General features: G+C 41.9%; 1 protein-coding gene across 8 annotated transcripts in view; it reads right to left on the minus strand.

Moving 5' to 3' along the window:
* OSBPL3 (oxysterol binding protein like 3) overlaps window positions 1-13,821 on the minus strand; it is a 106,428-nt gene that overhangs the window by 35,237 nt on the left and 57,370 nt on the right. For 6 of the 8 annotated variants that reach the window (XM_044450698.1, XM_044450696.1, XM_044450700.1 and 3 more), the window contains 6 exons: window positions 12,519-12,692; window positions 12,058-12,184; window positions 9,111-9,214; window positions 8,906-8,998; window positions 6,356-6,512; window positions 1,098-1,228 (listed from right to left, as the gene is read on the minus strand). In XM_044450698.1, the coding sequence (XP_044306633.1) occupies window positions 1,098-1,228; window positions 6,356-6,512; window positions 8,906-8,998; window positions 9,111-9,214; window positions 12,058-12,184; window positions 12,519-12,692 (786 nt within the window). The remainder of the gene's footprint in view (window positions 1-1,097; window positions 1,229-6,355; window positions 6,513-8,905; window positions 8,999-9,110; window positions 9,215-12,057; window positions 12,185-12,518; window positions 12,693-13,821) is intronic. The other 2 variants (XM_044450701.1, XM_044450699.1) reach the window with 1 other exon arrangement.

Here is a 13,821-nt window from a genome sequence, read left to right on the forward strand (position 1 = left end):
GTTACCGCTAAAATATCATCAAGCAGCCTGGAAAGCAGAGTTAGTAAGCTGGTTAAAAATCCAGCTTGTTTAGTAGCGGCAGCTGTTAAGAGAACCTCAGATATGTTCATTATCATAAAGAAGAAAGAAATCATGAAATACAGCCTCTGCAAACACATTGCTTTCTGGTCAAGGCACAGGTTAGTCTGGCCAGCTGTTATTAAGAGGCTTCACAGTAAAAAGTCCTGTTTTCCCCCTTTAAAAATAGCTGTATGTATTTAGCTCAGATATTTCACACTGTTACACAATGCTCAGCATACCGTCTTACAATTTCTTTGTTTCCAGCTTATTCCTCACAGTTTCCAAAAATCATTTTATAAGGTTTGCAGATTAGCTGACTTACAGATACATCATACGCACATTTTGCTAGGCAAGAGACTAATTTTAAAATATCTGATAGATACTACCAGTTCAGTCTGTCCATGCACTGAAAAATCAGTTTCTGGGTTCTGTTGCATCCCTAACATGGCCCAAAAACCAAAACAATAAGTGGAACTATGCCCAAAGAGGCATACTTGGTTCTCATGTCTCCCATTAAGTTGTATGGGACTAAACAAATGGGTTACAATCGGAGTAACAATTAAAAGGGGGCAGAGAGAGGAAAGACAGACATCACCAGGGCAAAGAAACAGTCACACCTCAAGGACCTCATTTTTGTACCATCAAACACATCTCTTTACTTTCTCCCATATAACTGAATGGTCACCATTCATTCCTATGAGGAGAAAACAGAGCTCAGCAGTTGGGAGGTGATCTCCTCCTCCTCTCCACGGAGACAACACATGTGCGCACATATTGTGCTTTTCCTAAGGGTTCCTGCTACATACAGAAACACTCCTCCATTTATAACCAGACCATTAGAATGGTCTGCAACTTACTACCAAAACAAATCAATAGGCATTCATTAGAGGGATCAGGACATGAAGGCTCTTTGGCTTCCCAGTATTTGCTCTCATTTTAGTGAACTGCAAACAAGGACAAAGATCAAACCAAGAACAGATAAGCAATATATAAGGCATGATTCTGCATCCTCAGCGCAATCAGGGAGGGTAACTTACAGATGATAAGGCATTCTTTAATCCAACTATTTGTGCCGATGGTGACGAGGCTGAATCATGTTCCAACATCTGCTTCAACTTCTCTCTTTCTGTGGAGATCATACTAAAAGCCGACTTTAAGGTAAAGTACACTATAAAAACAGTGCAGAAATTGTCTCAGTTACAGAAATGACATAATCTGGAGGGCAAAATGTAGAACAATTCTATGCAATGCAGTGGAGACGAACACAGTATGGCAAAGAACAAGAGTAAACTTTTGGTCGTTTTTATAGAGGACTGTTCTATATTTTTTTTAGTGATGGGCTTTTTTAAACTTAGGAAGTGAAATTAATTAACATTCATTAAAAAGGAATAGGCTGATCTATAATCTCTCTTCTGGTTCTGTTGCTGTTATACTTATTTTGAATAAAGTCTTAGCTGACACTGTTTGGATAAGCTGGGAAACAGCCAAGGCAGCTGGCTCATAAATCAAAATGATTCATTCACCATGACAGTGCGTACAATCCGTTTAGCAAATATATACAAAAGGTTGGATCCTGCTTTAGTAATACTTAGGAGACCCACTGAAATCAGTAGCACTTACATTAGACAAAGTCTAAGCCATAACTAATTCAAGTCCCATGACTAGATCTACTGTAAGTAAAACTAAATACTTAAGAGTAGTTCCCTTTCAAAGTTCCCCTCTAAGATCCCCTGTGGCCTTTTGCATTGCACTTGAGCACAAAATCATTTGCCTCCACAGCAAAGTTGACACTGTTGTTAGTGCAGCTCCAGTTGAGGTGCCTGGCACTGCCATCATCCCAACTTTGTGGGTTCAGTCCCAGTGGCTGCAGCCTGAAAACACGGACAAGGTGCTTGGAGCAATGGCACTAACCACATGCCCACTCAACCCTGATTCCTCTTGGCTAACAAAGCAAGCCGAGGCTGGCTTGGCTACATCCAGGAGAAGTTCATGCACCTCTGCATGAAAGGACGGATCCGACTGTTCTTAGGGAAGCAGCAGTGCAACTGCTCCAGAGGAAAACCATCTGTTCCCAACGATACTCAACAACTAATGCCCAGTTGCAGATTCCCCTTTCCCAGGCTGAGACAGAGCAACTGCAGGCATTCTTGACTATATACCCCATTCCTTGGGGGGACCTGGGTATCTAAGGAGCACCTGCATCCATACTTGCCCTCCCTCCCCCTAAGATCAGTGGCAGAGGCCCTTCTCTGGGAACCCTCCATGAAAGATATTAGGAGGGTGAGTACCTGGAGGAGGGTCTTCTCTGCAGTGGCGCCCCACTTAAGGAATGCGCTCCCCAGAAAGGTCTGCCTGGCACCGTCGTTATTTGTTTTTTGGTGCCAGGCCAAGACCTTCTTACTTAAACATTATTTTAATTAATTGTTAATTTATTTATTGGTTTTATTTATTGCCTGGATGTGTCCAATTTTTATATTTTTGTATTGTTATTTATTTGTTGGAAGCTGCCCCGAGGCTTATGCGAATGGGGCTGCATACAAGTATCCCAAATAAATAAATAAATAAATAAATTCCAGTCTGACTGTCAGCCTGGTTACAGTACTAAACCAGTCTTGGTCACAGTGATGGATGATCTTTACTGAGAATAGGTTAGGGTAAATAATTCATGTAAATAAAAATAAATCTGGATCTAGCCTAAGAGTTCAGAGGTTGTTGTGTGAGCTTAGATCAAGTGGTCTCATTTATCAAGCTTAATTTCTACCCAGTATGTCTTAGTTGCAAGGCATAATTCTTAGATTCAAGTGGCAAAATGCATAATACAAACAAATTTATGGTAACCATTGCCTAAGGCACACAATGCAATTTTGGAGGAAAAATATTTTTCTTTTCATGATCTTACTTCAGCCTTATACAACAAACTGCGTGCAAGCAAATGTATGGGCTGGCAGAGGAGAGGCAGAGCATTCCGTTCCACCAGACTGCTTGGCTTCCATGTTGCCTGTGCAGGAAAGGCAGCTGCTTCCAACATGACCAGCATGGACATGTACCAGGTGGCTCCAATCCTCCTCTGTCAACCCATATGGTAAAAGGCAGTTGTTTTACTGGCAGTGTGGAGATGCAGCCTATTCACCTCTTAGCATATTGACACAGAAGATGCAGATATATCACAGGCTAGTGGCTTTTGGGAACTTATTTAAGATTTCCAATTTATTTAACAGCATTTGTATACTGGATTAGAATGATATACACGAATGATCCCATTTTATTTTCTGTGGAGTAGACTGAATTGAGGAATTGCAACTTGTTCTGGCTTCCACAGTGAGCTACATGACTAAGAGGAGATTTGAACCAGGGAGAACACTGGCCACTTCACTCAGCCATCCCCAATATGATGCCCCTCTGATGTTTAGGACTGCAACTCCCATCATTCCCAACCAGCATGGGCAATGCTACACTAAATCACTTGTGCTCCCAACCCTTTGTGACCATAAGCACCTGAACTTAGTTTTAAAGAATTGATCTGAGTGCATTTTTATTCTAGAAAAACAAAATATGGATCAACAGGAAGTCAGGAAATCAAAGCTAATAATTAGGCTAACTATTTATATCTCATTTATTTATCCAGCAGGGATGGGAATTGTATGACCGCCAAATGTTTCTGGCTGGAACTTGAATTCTCCCTCACCATGAGCTAAGCTAGCTAGGGCTAATGGGAGTTGCAATCTAAGGGCCTCACTTTGCGCATTTATGCATCGGGTGGTACCTTCAAACATCAGGGCCATGACAAGCCATGACACACCATGCTGAGAATAAGTCACTGCGGGTGGCTTGCTTGCTTGTCAACCCACGTTACTCCTGACTGATGACTGGGTACACTGTGACTTGTTTAGTCTCCCACCTGCTTCTAGCATGTACCCCACAGACTCATCCCTATAGAGGGAAACCTTTCTGGCTCCCTGCCCCATTCCAGCCATTGTCCCCTTTCAGTGCAACCAATACTACTGGGCATTGTACCTAGCGGACAGAAGAAGTTGTCCACTTCTGATGGACAGGGGAAAAGTTTATGAACACATCTGTGTATTTTTGAAGCAGCAAAACTATATTTAAGTGATAAATGCATTCAGGACATTCTCATGTGTCATTTCCATATTAGTGGAAAGGCAGACATCACCAAGGAGGGATTTTGGAGGTCGCATGAGCCAAATGGTGAGGCATGGCTGGGTTTTCTTTCACTCTTGGCAGCCAGCGCTGCAGCCACTTGGGATGAGCTCAGTATGGACATCGCAATAAGCCATATGAGAACAAGCCACCATAAGTAATCCAACAGCAAGCCATGGCTTCTCACTGTGGCTTGTGCCAGGTTGACAAAGCGCACTGAAGCATCAGTGCCGGGTTCAGACATCACAATAAGTGATGCTGAACCAAACAAGTCTCACAATCCACCATGACTTATTGCGTCCTGGAAATCCAGTTATAGTTGTCCATGAAAAAATGCTCACATGCATGGATCACCATTAAGTGAATGAGTCGTTAGATCATCATCCAGAAGCACCACTGGCTGGTGTTACTTATTTCCTGGTACATGGCTAGGATGGCACATCAAGTATGATTTTTACTCAACATCTGACACACCATCACTGCAAGATACCAGCAAACAAGTAACACCAGCTAATGGTATATCTGTGTAGCTCATCCCATTCACTTAATGCAGCTCTCCCAAGCCTGGAGGCTGTGGGGTTATGGGAGGGGAAGGAGAACTTCATGATAGTCTGATCACAGAGACACTTTCTGCCCTGTGATTCTGATGTTGCATCATCAGAGTCACTACCCAGTGCAGAGATGGGGGATGGCTGGCTCTCCAGCTGGCCTTGGACTGCACCTCTCATCAGCCACTGCCATGCAGGATCATGAGCGCTGCAGTCCAACCAAGAGTCCTGGGCCAGCCTGTGACAGCTTCAAGTCTTCCTGTGATTAGGAGAAAGTGGATCATTTCCAAGAAAGAGAAACTACAAATATGGGCTGTGGGGTGAGGACATGATACAGAGAGCTATTGCTCAGTAGCAAGGTCTGAGCTGAACAAAGGCCTTTTCCTCTGGATGTATAATGAAGCAATAATTATGCTCGGATACAAGCTACATCAGCATTGTTTCACCCCCTAAAATTGTTATGTGTGTCGAGTCTGAGAAAAGTTTGACCTAAAAGGATGATTCATTCTGATTTAAAAGAGCAGAAAAAGTCAGTGTTTTGCCTACAAAGGAAACAGAGATTATTCAAGGCAGGGGGCTGGAGGATCATCACTTTAATAAAATGCTTTAAATTTTTTTCCTGTTTATCAATGTTGTGTGTAAATTATTTGAATAAATGAATTACAAAGTTTGCTTTCTCCAGTGTAGCTTAGAACACTGCTAAAAATGAATAGAGATGAGCAGAATTGCTGGCGGAAATGCTGAACAACTGGTGTATTTATTTATTTTGCAAAAGGATAACTAGTATAATGCTGTATTTATTTATTTTGCAAAAGGATAACTAGTGCCTGTTTGAGTTGGCTGTCTAGCTCTCTAAAATGAATTTTGTCTCTTTCCTGTACACTAAAAATAGGTTAGTACCATAGCAACCCCTTTACATCACAAATGCCAACTCTGAAATTCAGCAAGCTACTTGGAGCTTGTGTACATATAAACCAGATGCAATCTACTGCTGCATTTTTAGGTAAAGATTTTAATGAATGCCTTAAAAAAAAAAGAACACAAAGCCTTGCTTTCACAATGATAGTCTAGATGAAATTGGCTTGCCACAAAGACTCATAGGCTTTTTGTTAAGAAAAGAAAAGAATGCCAGATAAAGGAAGTACGATGATAAAGTTTAAGCTACAGATCAGCATTCTTTTCTAGGTGAATAGGAGAATCTAGCTATATACATAAATTATGCATTTATTCAGATGAGGCGGTAACAGTAAGAAAGGGTAACTTAAGTGGCTTAAAAGTAGTCACTTAAAAGTAAGCCAAAGTAAGTATAAAATCACTTTTATATACTTTGATAATACCTTCATTTTGGGGAGAAGGAGAGACATATTCGAGCCAACACCCACAAAACACACACAGTTGGATCTGGACTGAAGAATAGCATCCTGAAATCAGTGGGCCTTGAATTCCAACTAGCTTAAGAGCTACTTAAATCAATGGGTCTACTCTAAGTATGACTCTGGCTAAACAGGCATACACCAACATTTCACTGGATTTTTCCAATAGCTGCCATACTTTTTATTTCAGTTAGAGGGAAATAAAACCCAATTTACCTTTGTGTGCTATGTGGCACAAGTCTTCTTGCATTTTAGAAAATTCTGATGTTGTTTCAGAACCATTCGAGTAAATTTTTTCTTCAGCAAAATCTAATGTAGATAAATTCGGATTGGAAGCATGGAGTCTCAATGGAGCAGAGATAACAGTGGGTACCTACAAAGGACATACACCAGGTTCTGACATTAATACAAAAAATCTCAAGTTGCAGGATTTAACATTGAGATCTTAAGCACACTATTACTACTAGCAAATCCAAAGAGAACAGTTTATACAGCTTCGGCTTGTCGCTTACCCAAAATATTAGCTGAGGGTCAGTAAGTTCCTCCAACAACCTAGCCCTGTTCTTTTTGTGGGCCTAACCCCATCCCATGTGTGTTCTGTACTATACCTAGCAAACCGTTAGCATAAAATTAACTTGTGTAAGTGCTGTTGCATTTCCATTGGAATTGCCATTGCATGACCAACCATGGAGAACGGTTTAAGGCCCCAAATACTTTGCAACTGTAATTAATTAATTGTGATTACAGTCATTTAACCCATGTTTAACTCAGTGTCCCCTTCTGCTACCGCCTCCTTGCTCTGCTCAGCTTTCCTCTTCGCTACTCCCACTGAGCTTCCTGCCCCAGCTCAAAAACTCCCCCACAATTTGGGGAGGCAGCTACTTATCTGTCACTCACCTGAAAGGTTGTGCTCCAGCTCCTCATTAAATGTTTTGCTGAATCCAGGGGACTGGGAGTGTGGGTAAAGAAAAGGTAGGGGGCGGGATTGCTACGCTGGAGCACGGAAATAGTGAAAGCACATTGGGCAGTATATTAGGGGTGGGCATTTGACCGGTCAAAGAGAAAAACAAAACAAAAAATGGTCAATTGACTGGCCAAATAACATGCAAGCATTCAATGTGTTAGTATTCTTCAGAGGAGTAACAAAGAACCAACAGAACCAGGCAACTTCCAGAAACAGCTACTAGAGGGCTCCCAAGTCTCTCCCAAAAGCTTTACAGAGCCCTGAGCCAGAACACATGGCCTTCTTTCCCATGTGCTCCACACAGTGGCCGCCTTGAATTTGGGGCAACTTTGACCTTTGCCCTCTTTGGCTTGCACGTTCCTGACAGGCAGCCTGGCACAGACTGAGAAGAGCTTTAGGCTCTCTTTTGCCCTTCCTGGTACATCTTCATCCATCCAGGAGATTCCTCCCCACAAGCGTACCTTGCAAAATAGTGCCAGACACCCGTGTTTTCCCCTTTGGCTTTGGGATGAAGCAGGAAGTGCAGCACAAAAATTCAAAGTACAGGCACGTACCAGTACAAATAAGCCATACTGGGTCTTAGTACATATTGGGTGTTCTGAGACAGCGCACACACATACATGTGCAAACACAGCCGGACTGGTTATTATGTTCTGTCTTTGCATTCTCAGGCAGGAGTGCAGAAGATTTTTGGGTGGGGGATCTACCAGGCCCTCCACAGGCCAGATGGTGATGAGAGCCACTGCAGCATGGTGGTTAAGAGTGCAGGACTGGGATGCAGGAGATCTTGGTTCTAGTCTCCACTCAGCCATGGAGCCAACTGGGTGTCTTTGGGCCAGTCACAGACTCTCGGCCCTCACTCCAACCTCACAGGGTTGTTGTGAGGATAAAATGGACAGGAAGAGAATTACATAAGCTGCCCTGAGTTTGTTGAAAGGAAAAAGGGCATTATATAAATATAATAAATAAATAAGATGGTGCCCTTGTGCATGAGCATGTCCACGGATGCCACCACTTTACCCCTGCCTACTTCGCATTTTTCAATGCTGGGAGAAGCCTCTCCCAGCATGGAAAAAGGCATTTGGACTTTGCTGCCAGCATCCACCAAGTCCCCCCTGCACACATCCCTAGCATCTTTTGTGTTGGTTAACTTAGAAGAGTCCTGCATGGCTGCATATGGATAACTCTTGCCTTTGGTATCCAATGGTCCCATGAAGCAATACCAGAGGCAAAGAGGCTACTTACTCAAGGTTGCTCTTGCGCCTGTGAAAGATTTGACCACAATCAAATAATAATGTCTGGCCAGTCAATTGACCAGTACCTCAGCGTTACAGCATGTGTACAACTCTGCCTTAATTTGGGCCAGACTGGCACTAGTTTCGTCAGTCTTCCCCAGAATAGCAGCTCTTTTCCATGGCTTCACCCAGAGATTTTTCCCAGACTCCCTTGGTGCTGGCTTGAGAAATTATGCGTGCAAGTGATATGCTCTGCCACTGTGTTGCCCCTCGCCTAGCCCTTCAGCGCCTATAAATGCAGCCACCCACATAAACTTGCACTCTCCATTTGGCATAAAACCAAATGAAGATAAATGTTGTTTATTGCGCTGTTATAAGTGGAATGGATGAAAGGCCCAATAGACTAATAAAACACCCTCTGCTGATACTCGATGCTGCTTACACCAGCAGAATGAAATCACCATCTGTCACAGACCCCAGAGATCAGGGCTCTCAATTATACCGAAGAAAACTGACAACTATAGTGTATTTTAGGCTAAAGCAGGGAAAAGCAAAGAGACTGATTACCTGTAACATTCCCTTAGCATCTTTACCGAGAGCTCGGGAACGCCACCTTCTGTGTGTTCTTTTTTCCTTTTTAGGACTTTCAAAAGGGATGCCCTTTAGAATAGCACACAGGAAAGAGAAAAGTGCCATTTATCACCAATCTAGAAAGAGAGCTAATGTGAACTAGCAGCATGAAGCACCAGAGGCTGCAATCTGCACAACTCACCTGCATGGCGTTTATGGCAGGTGCTGAATACGTCCTGTGGAGAACTTCCATGCTTTGTAAAAGCTGGCTCATCTCCAAGAGATAGTTATGACAGTGGGAGAGGTCTGTTTGGCATAAAGAAATGGTTCAGCATCTTTGTAAAAATAGAAAAAGAGAAAGGAAGGAAAAGAGAAAAAGCAAGACAGCACACAGATACAGACAATAAACCCCACAGCACAACTTTTGAAATAATTTGGTACCAGATTGTTCTGTTACATGATGTAAAGAATGCGAATGACAATCTGATATACTCAATCCTTGTTTATTTGTTCAAACAAATATTGTAAGTGATTGTTATTAAATGGTATCCATCATGCTAGGATTTTGGCAGTTTTATGAGGAGTGAAAACATACCAATTTGGAAGATGTATTTCTAAAATATGATCTGTGCTTAAAAGAAGTTATATTATACTTTGGGAGCAGAAAAAACAGGGCTTCCTGACATCTTTGAACATAATCATTTTATTTCTTACTGTAAATTTCAACTTGATGCAAATGCGTACTTTATCTTTGGCATGAAAATGCCACCTACTAAAGTTATTGTCATTGTAATTATTGGTTGCCTCAAGGGACTGATGATATTATCCAACTCTTAATATATATCTGAGTCAGTGCTTTCTTACAATAACTGGGGGAAAACACTAATCAAAACTGAAATAGTAACATTAAGCAATGTATTCTGGTGGTTAGAGTGCTGGACACTAGCCATGTACGGATATATGAGGAATCTGTCTGGGAGTGGGAATCTGCTAAATTCCCTGGCTTGGATCCAGCCCACTCGCTTATGGCTATGAGTCCAATGTCCTGGTAGGCACACAAAGGGTTTGTGTGAGTGCCCAGCAAGAAGCAAGGCTGTGCAAACACTGTGCAAGTGGCATCCACACTTGTGGCCTTCGTTCATGCTGCACATGTTGCAGAAGAAGGCTGCTGGTTGTGCATCTGGATTCTGCAGGCAGCTGAAGACTTCCTCTCGGCTCAGCATGTTTCCTACGTGAGGGCTGAGCACAAAAAGAAGCCCACTGGAAAGCCCAAGAGGGCTGGATTCCAGGTTCTAGTCCACATTTGGCCATGGAACTCTCTGGCTGACTTTGGGCCAGATACAGACACTGAACATAGCTTACCTCACAGGGTTGTTGCTGTGAGGATAAAATGGAGTGAAGGAGAACTACCACTTGGGTTCCTCACAAGAGGAACAAGGTGATATAAAAGGAAGGGAGGGATGGAAAAAAGCCGAGAGAAGGTGCTTCATCTAAACTAGGTTATGGGGTTTAGATCATTGCTCAGTGTTCTAGAACAGTTAAATCTATCCACATATGCACCTCATTAGAAAATAGCTTTCTTCAAATGGGTTAGGAGTGAAGAGTTCAGAGGTAGTTCACACATGTAACCTATATATATCACCACTGCTTTAACAAAAAAGATAATCTTCTGAGTGCAGAAGGGAAGATATCTATAATAATTCAAGTATGCCTGTAAGTCTGTCTGTCCATCCTGTAACTCCAAGCTTTTAAAACAAAGATTAGTGAAATTTAGAATGGATCCTAAGGGGGCTAGAGGGATGTTCACCTTAAAGAGTATTTGTCTTAAAAAGGCATTAATTCATTTTAAATTTCAATAAATTGAAGCGAGTCCATGTATTTGAAGTTTGCAGTGCCACTTTTGGTCACTTCCCTAATAATGCATAGCTTTGGCGCTGATACACACAGAAGCTGGGCTAAAATAGGCTGCCCTTCTCCACAGCTATGGGGCAAAGCCCTTCAGGAAAGGAGAACAAAAACCCTCAGAGCTGCACCACATCAGAAACTGTGTACCTGAACTTCAATCATCTATACTTAGAAAAAGAAGAAAAGCAAAGCCATGCTGGATCAGAGGTCCATTCAGTCAAGCACTGTGTTCACACAGTGGCAAACCAGCTGCCCACCAGATCCCTCAAGCAGGGTAAGTACAACAGCTCTCTCCTGCCCAAGCTCTCCAGCAACTGGTGTACACAGGCACCGCACCTTTGGTATGAAAGTAGCATATAATTGTCCAGGAAAGTAGCCATTCATAATCTTTTCCTCCATGAATTGGCCCAATCTGCTTTTAAAGCAGGCCAAATTGGTAGCCATCACTACTCCTATAGCACTGAATCGCACAATTTAACTACAAGCTGTGGGAGGTACCTACTTTTATTCATCCTGAATCTCCCATCAATCAACTTCATGGGAATATTCCAGATACTACTATTATAGGAAAGCGAGAAAATATCTACCAGTCCATTTTTCCACACCATGTACAATTCTGAACACCTTTTTCTAAGATAAAAAAACTTTTATAACCATTCCTTAAAGGAAGGCTGCTCTAATCTAATGCCTTGATAGTTTTAGTTGCCCTTCTCTGCACTTTTTCCAAATCAATAATATTCTTTTTCAGGTGTGGTGACCAGAACTGTACACCGGATGTAAGTATGGCTGGACCAAAGACTTGCATAACGGGGGGGGGGGGGTTATGGCCTCTGCAGTTTTATTTTCAATTGCTTTCCTAATTGTACCTAACATGAAATCTGCTTTTTTTCACAGCAGGCTGGGTTGAAGTTTTCATCAAGCTGTCAACTATAACTCCAAGGTCCCCTTCTTGATCAGTCTCTGTCAGTTCAGATCCCATCAACCTATACCTGAAGTTGGGATGTTTAAAGCTGAATCAGTTGTTCAAACTGGTGACTCGTTCTTGAGTTGGGGAGGAAGAGAAGCACATTCAACCCCAATGCCTCATGAAGTATCCAGCTACAAATGTTTTCTTTAAAGTTTTTATTTCTGACATTATATGGTGAACATTGCACATGGACAGCTGTGTCACAGGGAACTGGGTAAAACAAAACACAAAACGAAAACAACTTAATCATTTGGATGCCTTCTAGGAAAAAGAATACCTTTGGAGCATCTTTCCATATCGTCAGAAGACTGCAGCCAAGATGGAATCCTTGATTCATTGCTTGAACAGGGGAATGATAAAGAACTTCCAGTCTGCACTGAATTTTGTTGTGTCATGCTGCCTCTCTGTTCCATAGATACAAGACCTTATTAGCAACAAAAGTATTTCACTGAAGGGAAAAAATCATGTGTTGCTTGTTCAAACAGGGTCAAAATCACTTAAAAGTAATTTATTTTTACCCTATTAGTGTTCTCCAATCACCCCAGTGACCAATTGGGTTTTTTAATGTTTTTATTTCCCTGTTTTAGGCATCTGCAAGAAGGTTTTTTGTGGAAGGGTCTAGGGCTGTGAAAATGACCCACAGACCTCCCAGGGTTATCCATCTGTACTATATACAGTGATAAGATTAAATTAATCTCAGAGGAAAGCCCATGGACAGTCATTAACATGGGGACCTACTTTTTTGCTTGCTGAGGATTCCAAAAGACCAGTGATGGATTCTGTAACAGATGATGATGTGGGGAAGAAATGATTGCTGATATCATGTGGAAACATGGAAATTTCATTTTGACGGTACATTCTGTGATGGCGTAGCTTTGCTACCCATTCATCAAAGACTTCCTGAGATTTTGCCTAGAAGAAAATAAAATGTATAATGTATTCTTCAGTGCTGAACACTTTGGTTTCAAAGTCTCATTTCTCTCTTCTCATTTAAGTCAACCTGCTTAATTAAGGAATTAAGGAATACATCTTCATTAAGGAATATATCTACCCAAGTGTTCCTGTAGAGTCCTGATCTAGAGGATGTAGGTTTTGCTGCGGCAGAGAAAGTGGAAGGTTCTAGTGATGCTCTGGGGACTCATTTCTACTTTTCATACAAGTGACAGATGATTGGGACTTGGGAATGGAAGAAAGGCAGTGCCTACAAAACGATGCTCTGAAAAACATCAGCTTGGCACAGGAAAACTGCAGCACAAAGGGGCAGATGTGGACCAGATATAAGCCACAGAGGACAGGAAGCGATTCAGAGATCAGCTTTTTCTTTGCCTTGAAGAAGGATTTTTAACATGTTCCAAGTGGCCAATCAGGCCAGCAAAGCAAGGACAGAGTAGTGACTGACTCAGTGCTCTAATTCCAGCAGTTCCTCTTGAATGTCTTTTGGAGTTCCAGTATACATAAATAGAAGTCTGATTAATTCTGGTCTGAAGTTCTTATCTAGAGGCTGGCATCTCAAGCTTAATCTTAACACAAAATCTCAAATGCAGCCCTTGAGGCACCACAAAATCCCTATTCTATTCACCTCTAGCCCAAAACCAGTTTGAGAACTGGAGTCCTAAACCATGGAATGTTAAACAAAAAGCCCGAGCTAAAGGAACAGCTGATATACTATCCCAAAGAGCTGCTCTGATCAACCGACTTAAAAGAAAACTGCACAAACCCAAATACTGGGCACATAAAAATCAAAGCTAAAACCTCAGAAGCTTTGCATCAAGCATTTAAAGTCAAACCTGGCAGTATCTTGGAAACCAGTCTTTGGAAAAGCATGATCAGCAGTGATTTTTCTTATTTACTTGCACTCTACAGAGGGCAAAGGGTTTCTAGTTCACTGTACAATGTTTGCTCTGAAGATTAAACAGATTTTCCATCGTTCCAATTTTCTGATACACTATACTATATTACTTTACACTTGACGGCACTCGTCTTTTCAAGCAGAGCAGGAAACAATTGTGCAAAATCATACTATTTCATACTAAAACGTATA

Source organism: Varanus komodoensis, unplaced genomic scaffold (genome assembly GCF_004798865.1).
Source record: "Varanus komodoensis strain SLA01 unplaced genomic scaffold, ASM479886v1 scaffold68, whole genome shotgun sequence".
NCBI lineage: Eukaryota > Metazoa > Chordata > Lepidosauria > Squamata > Varanidae > Varanus > Varanus komodoensis.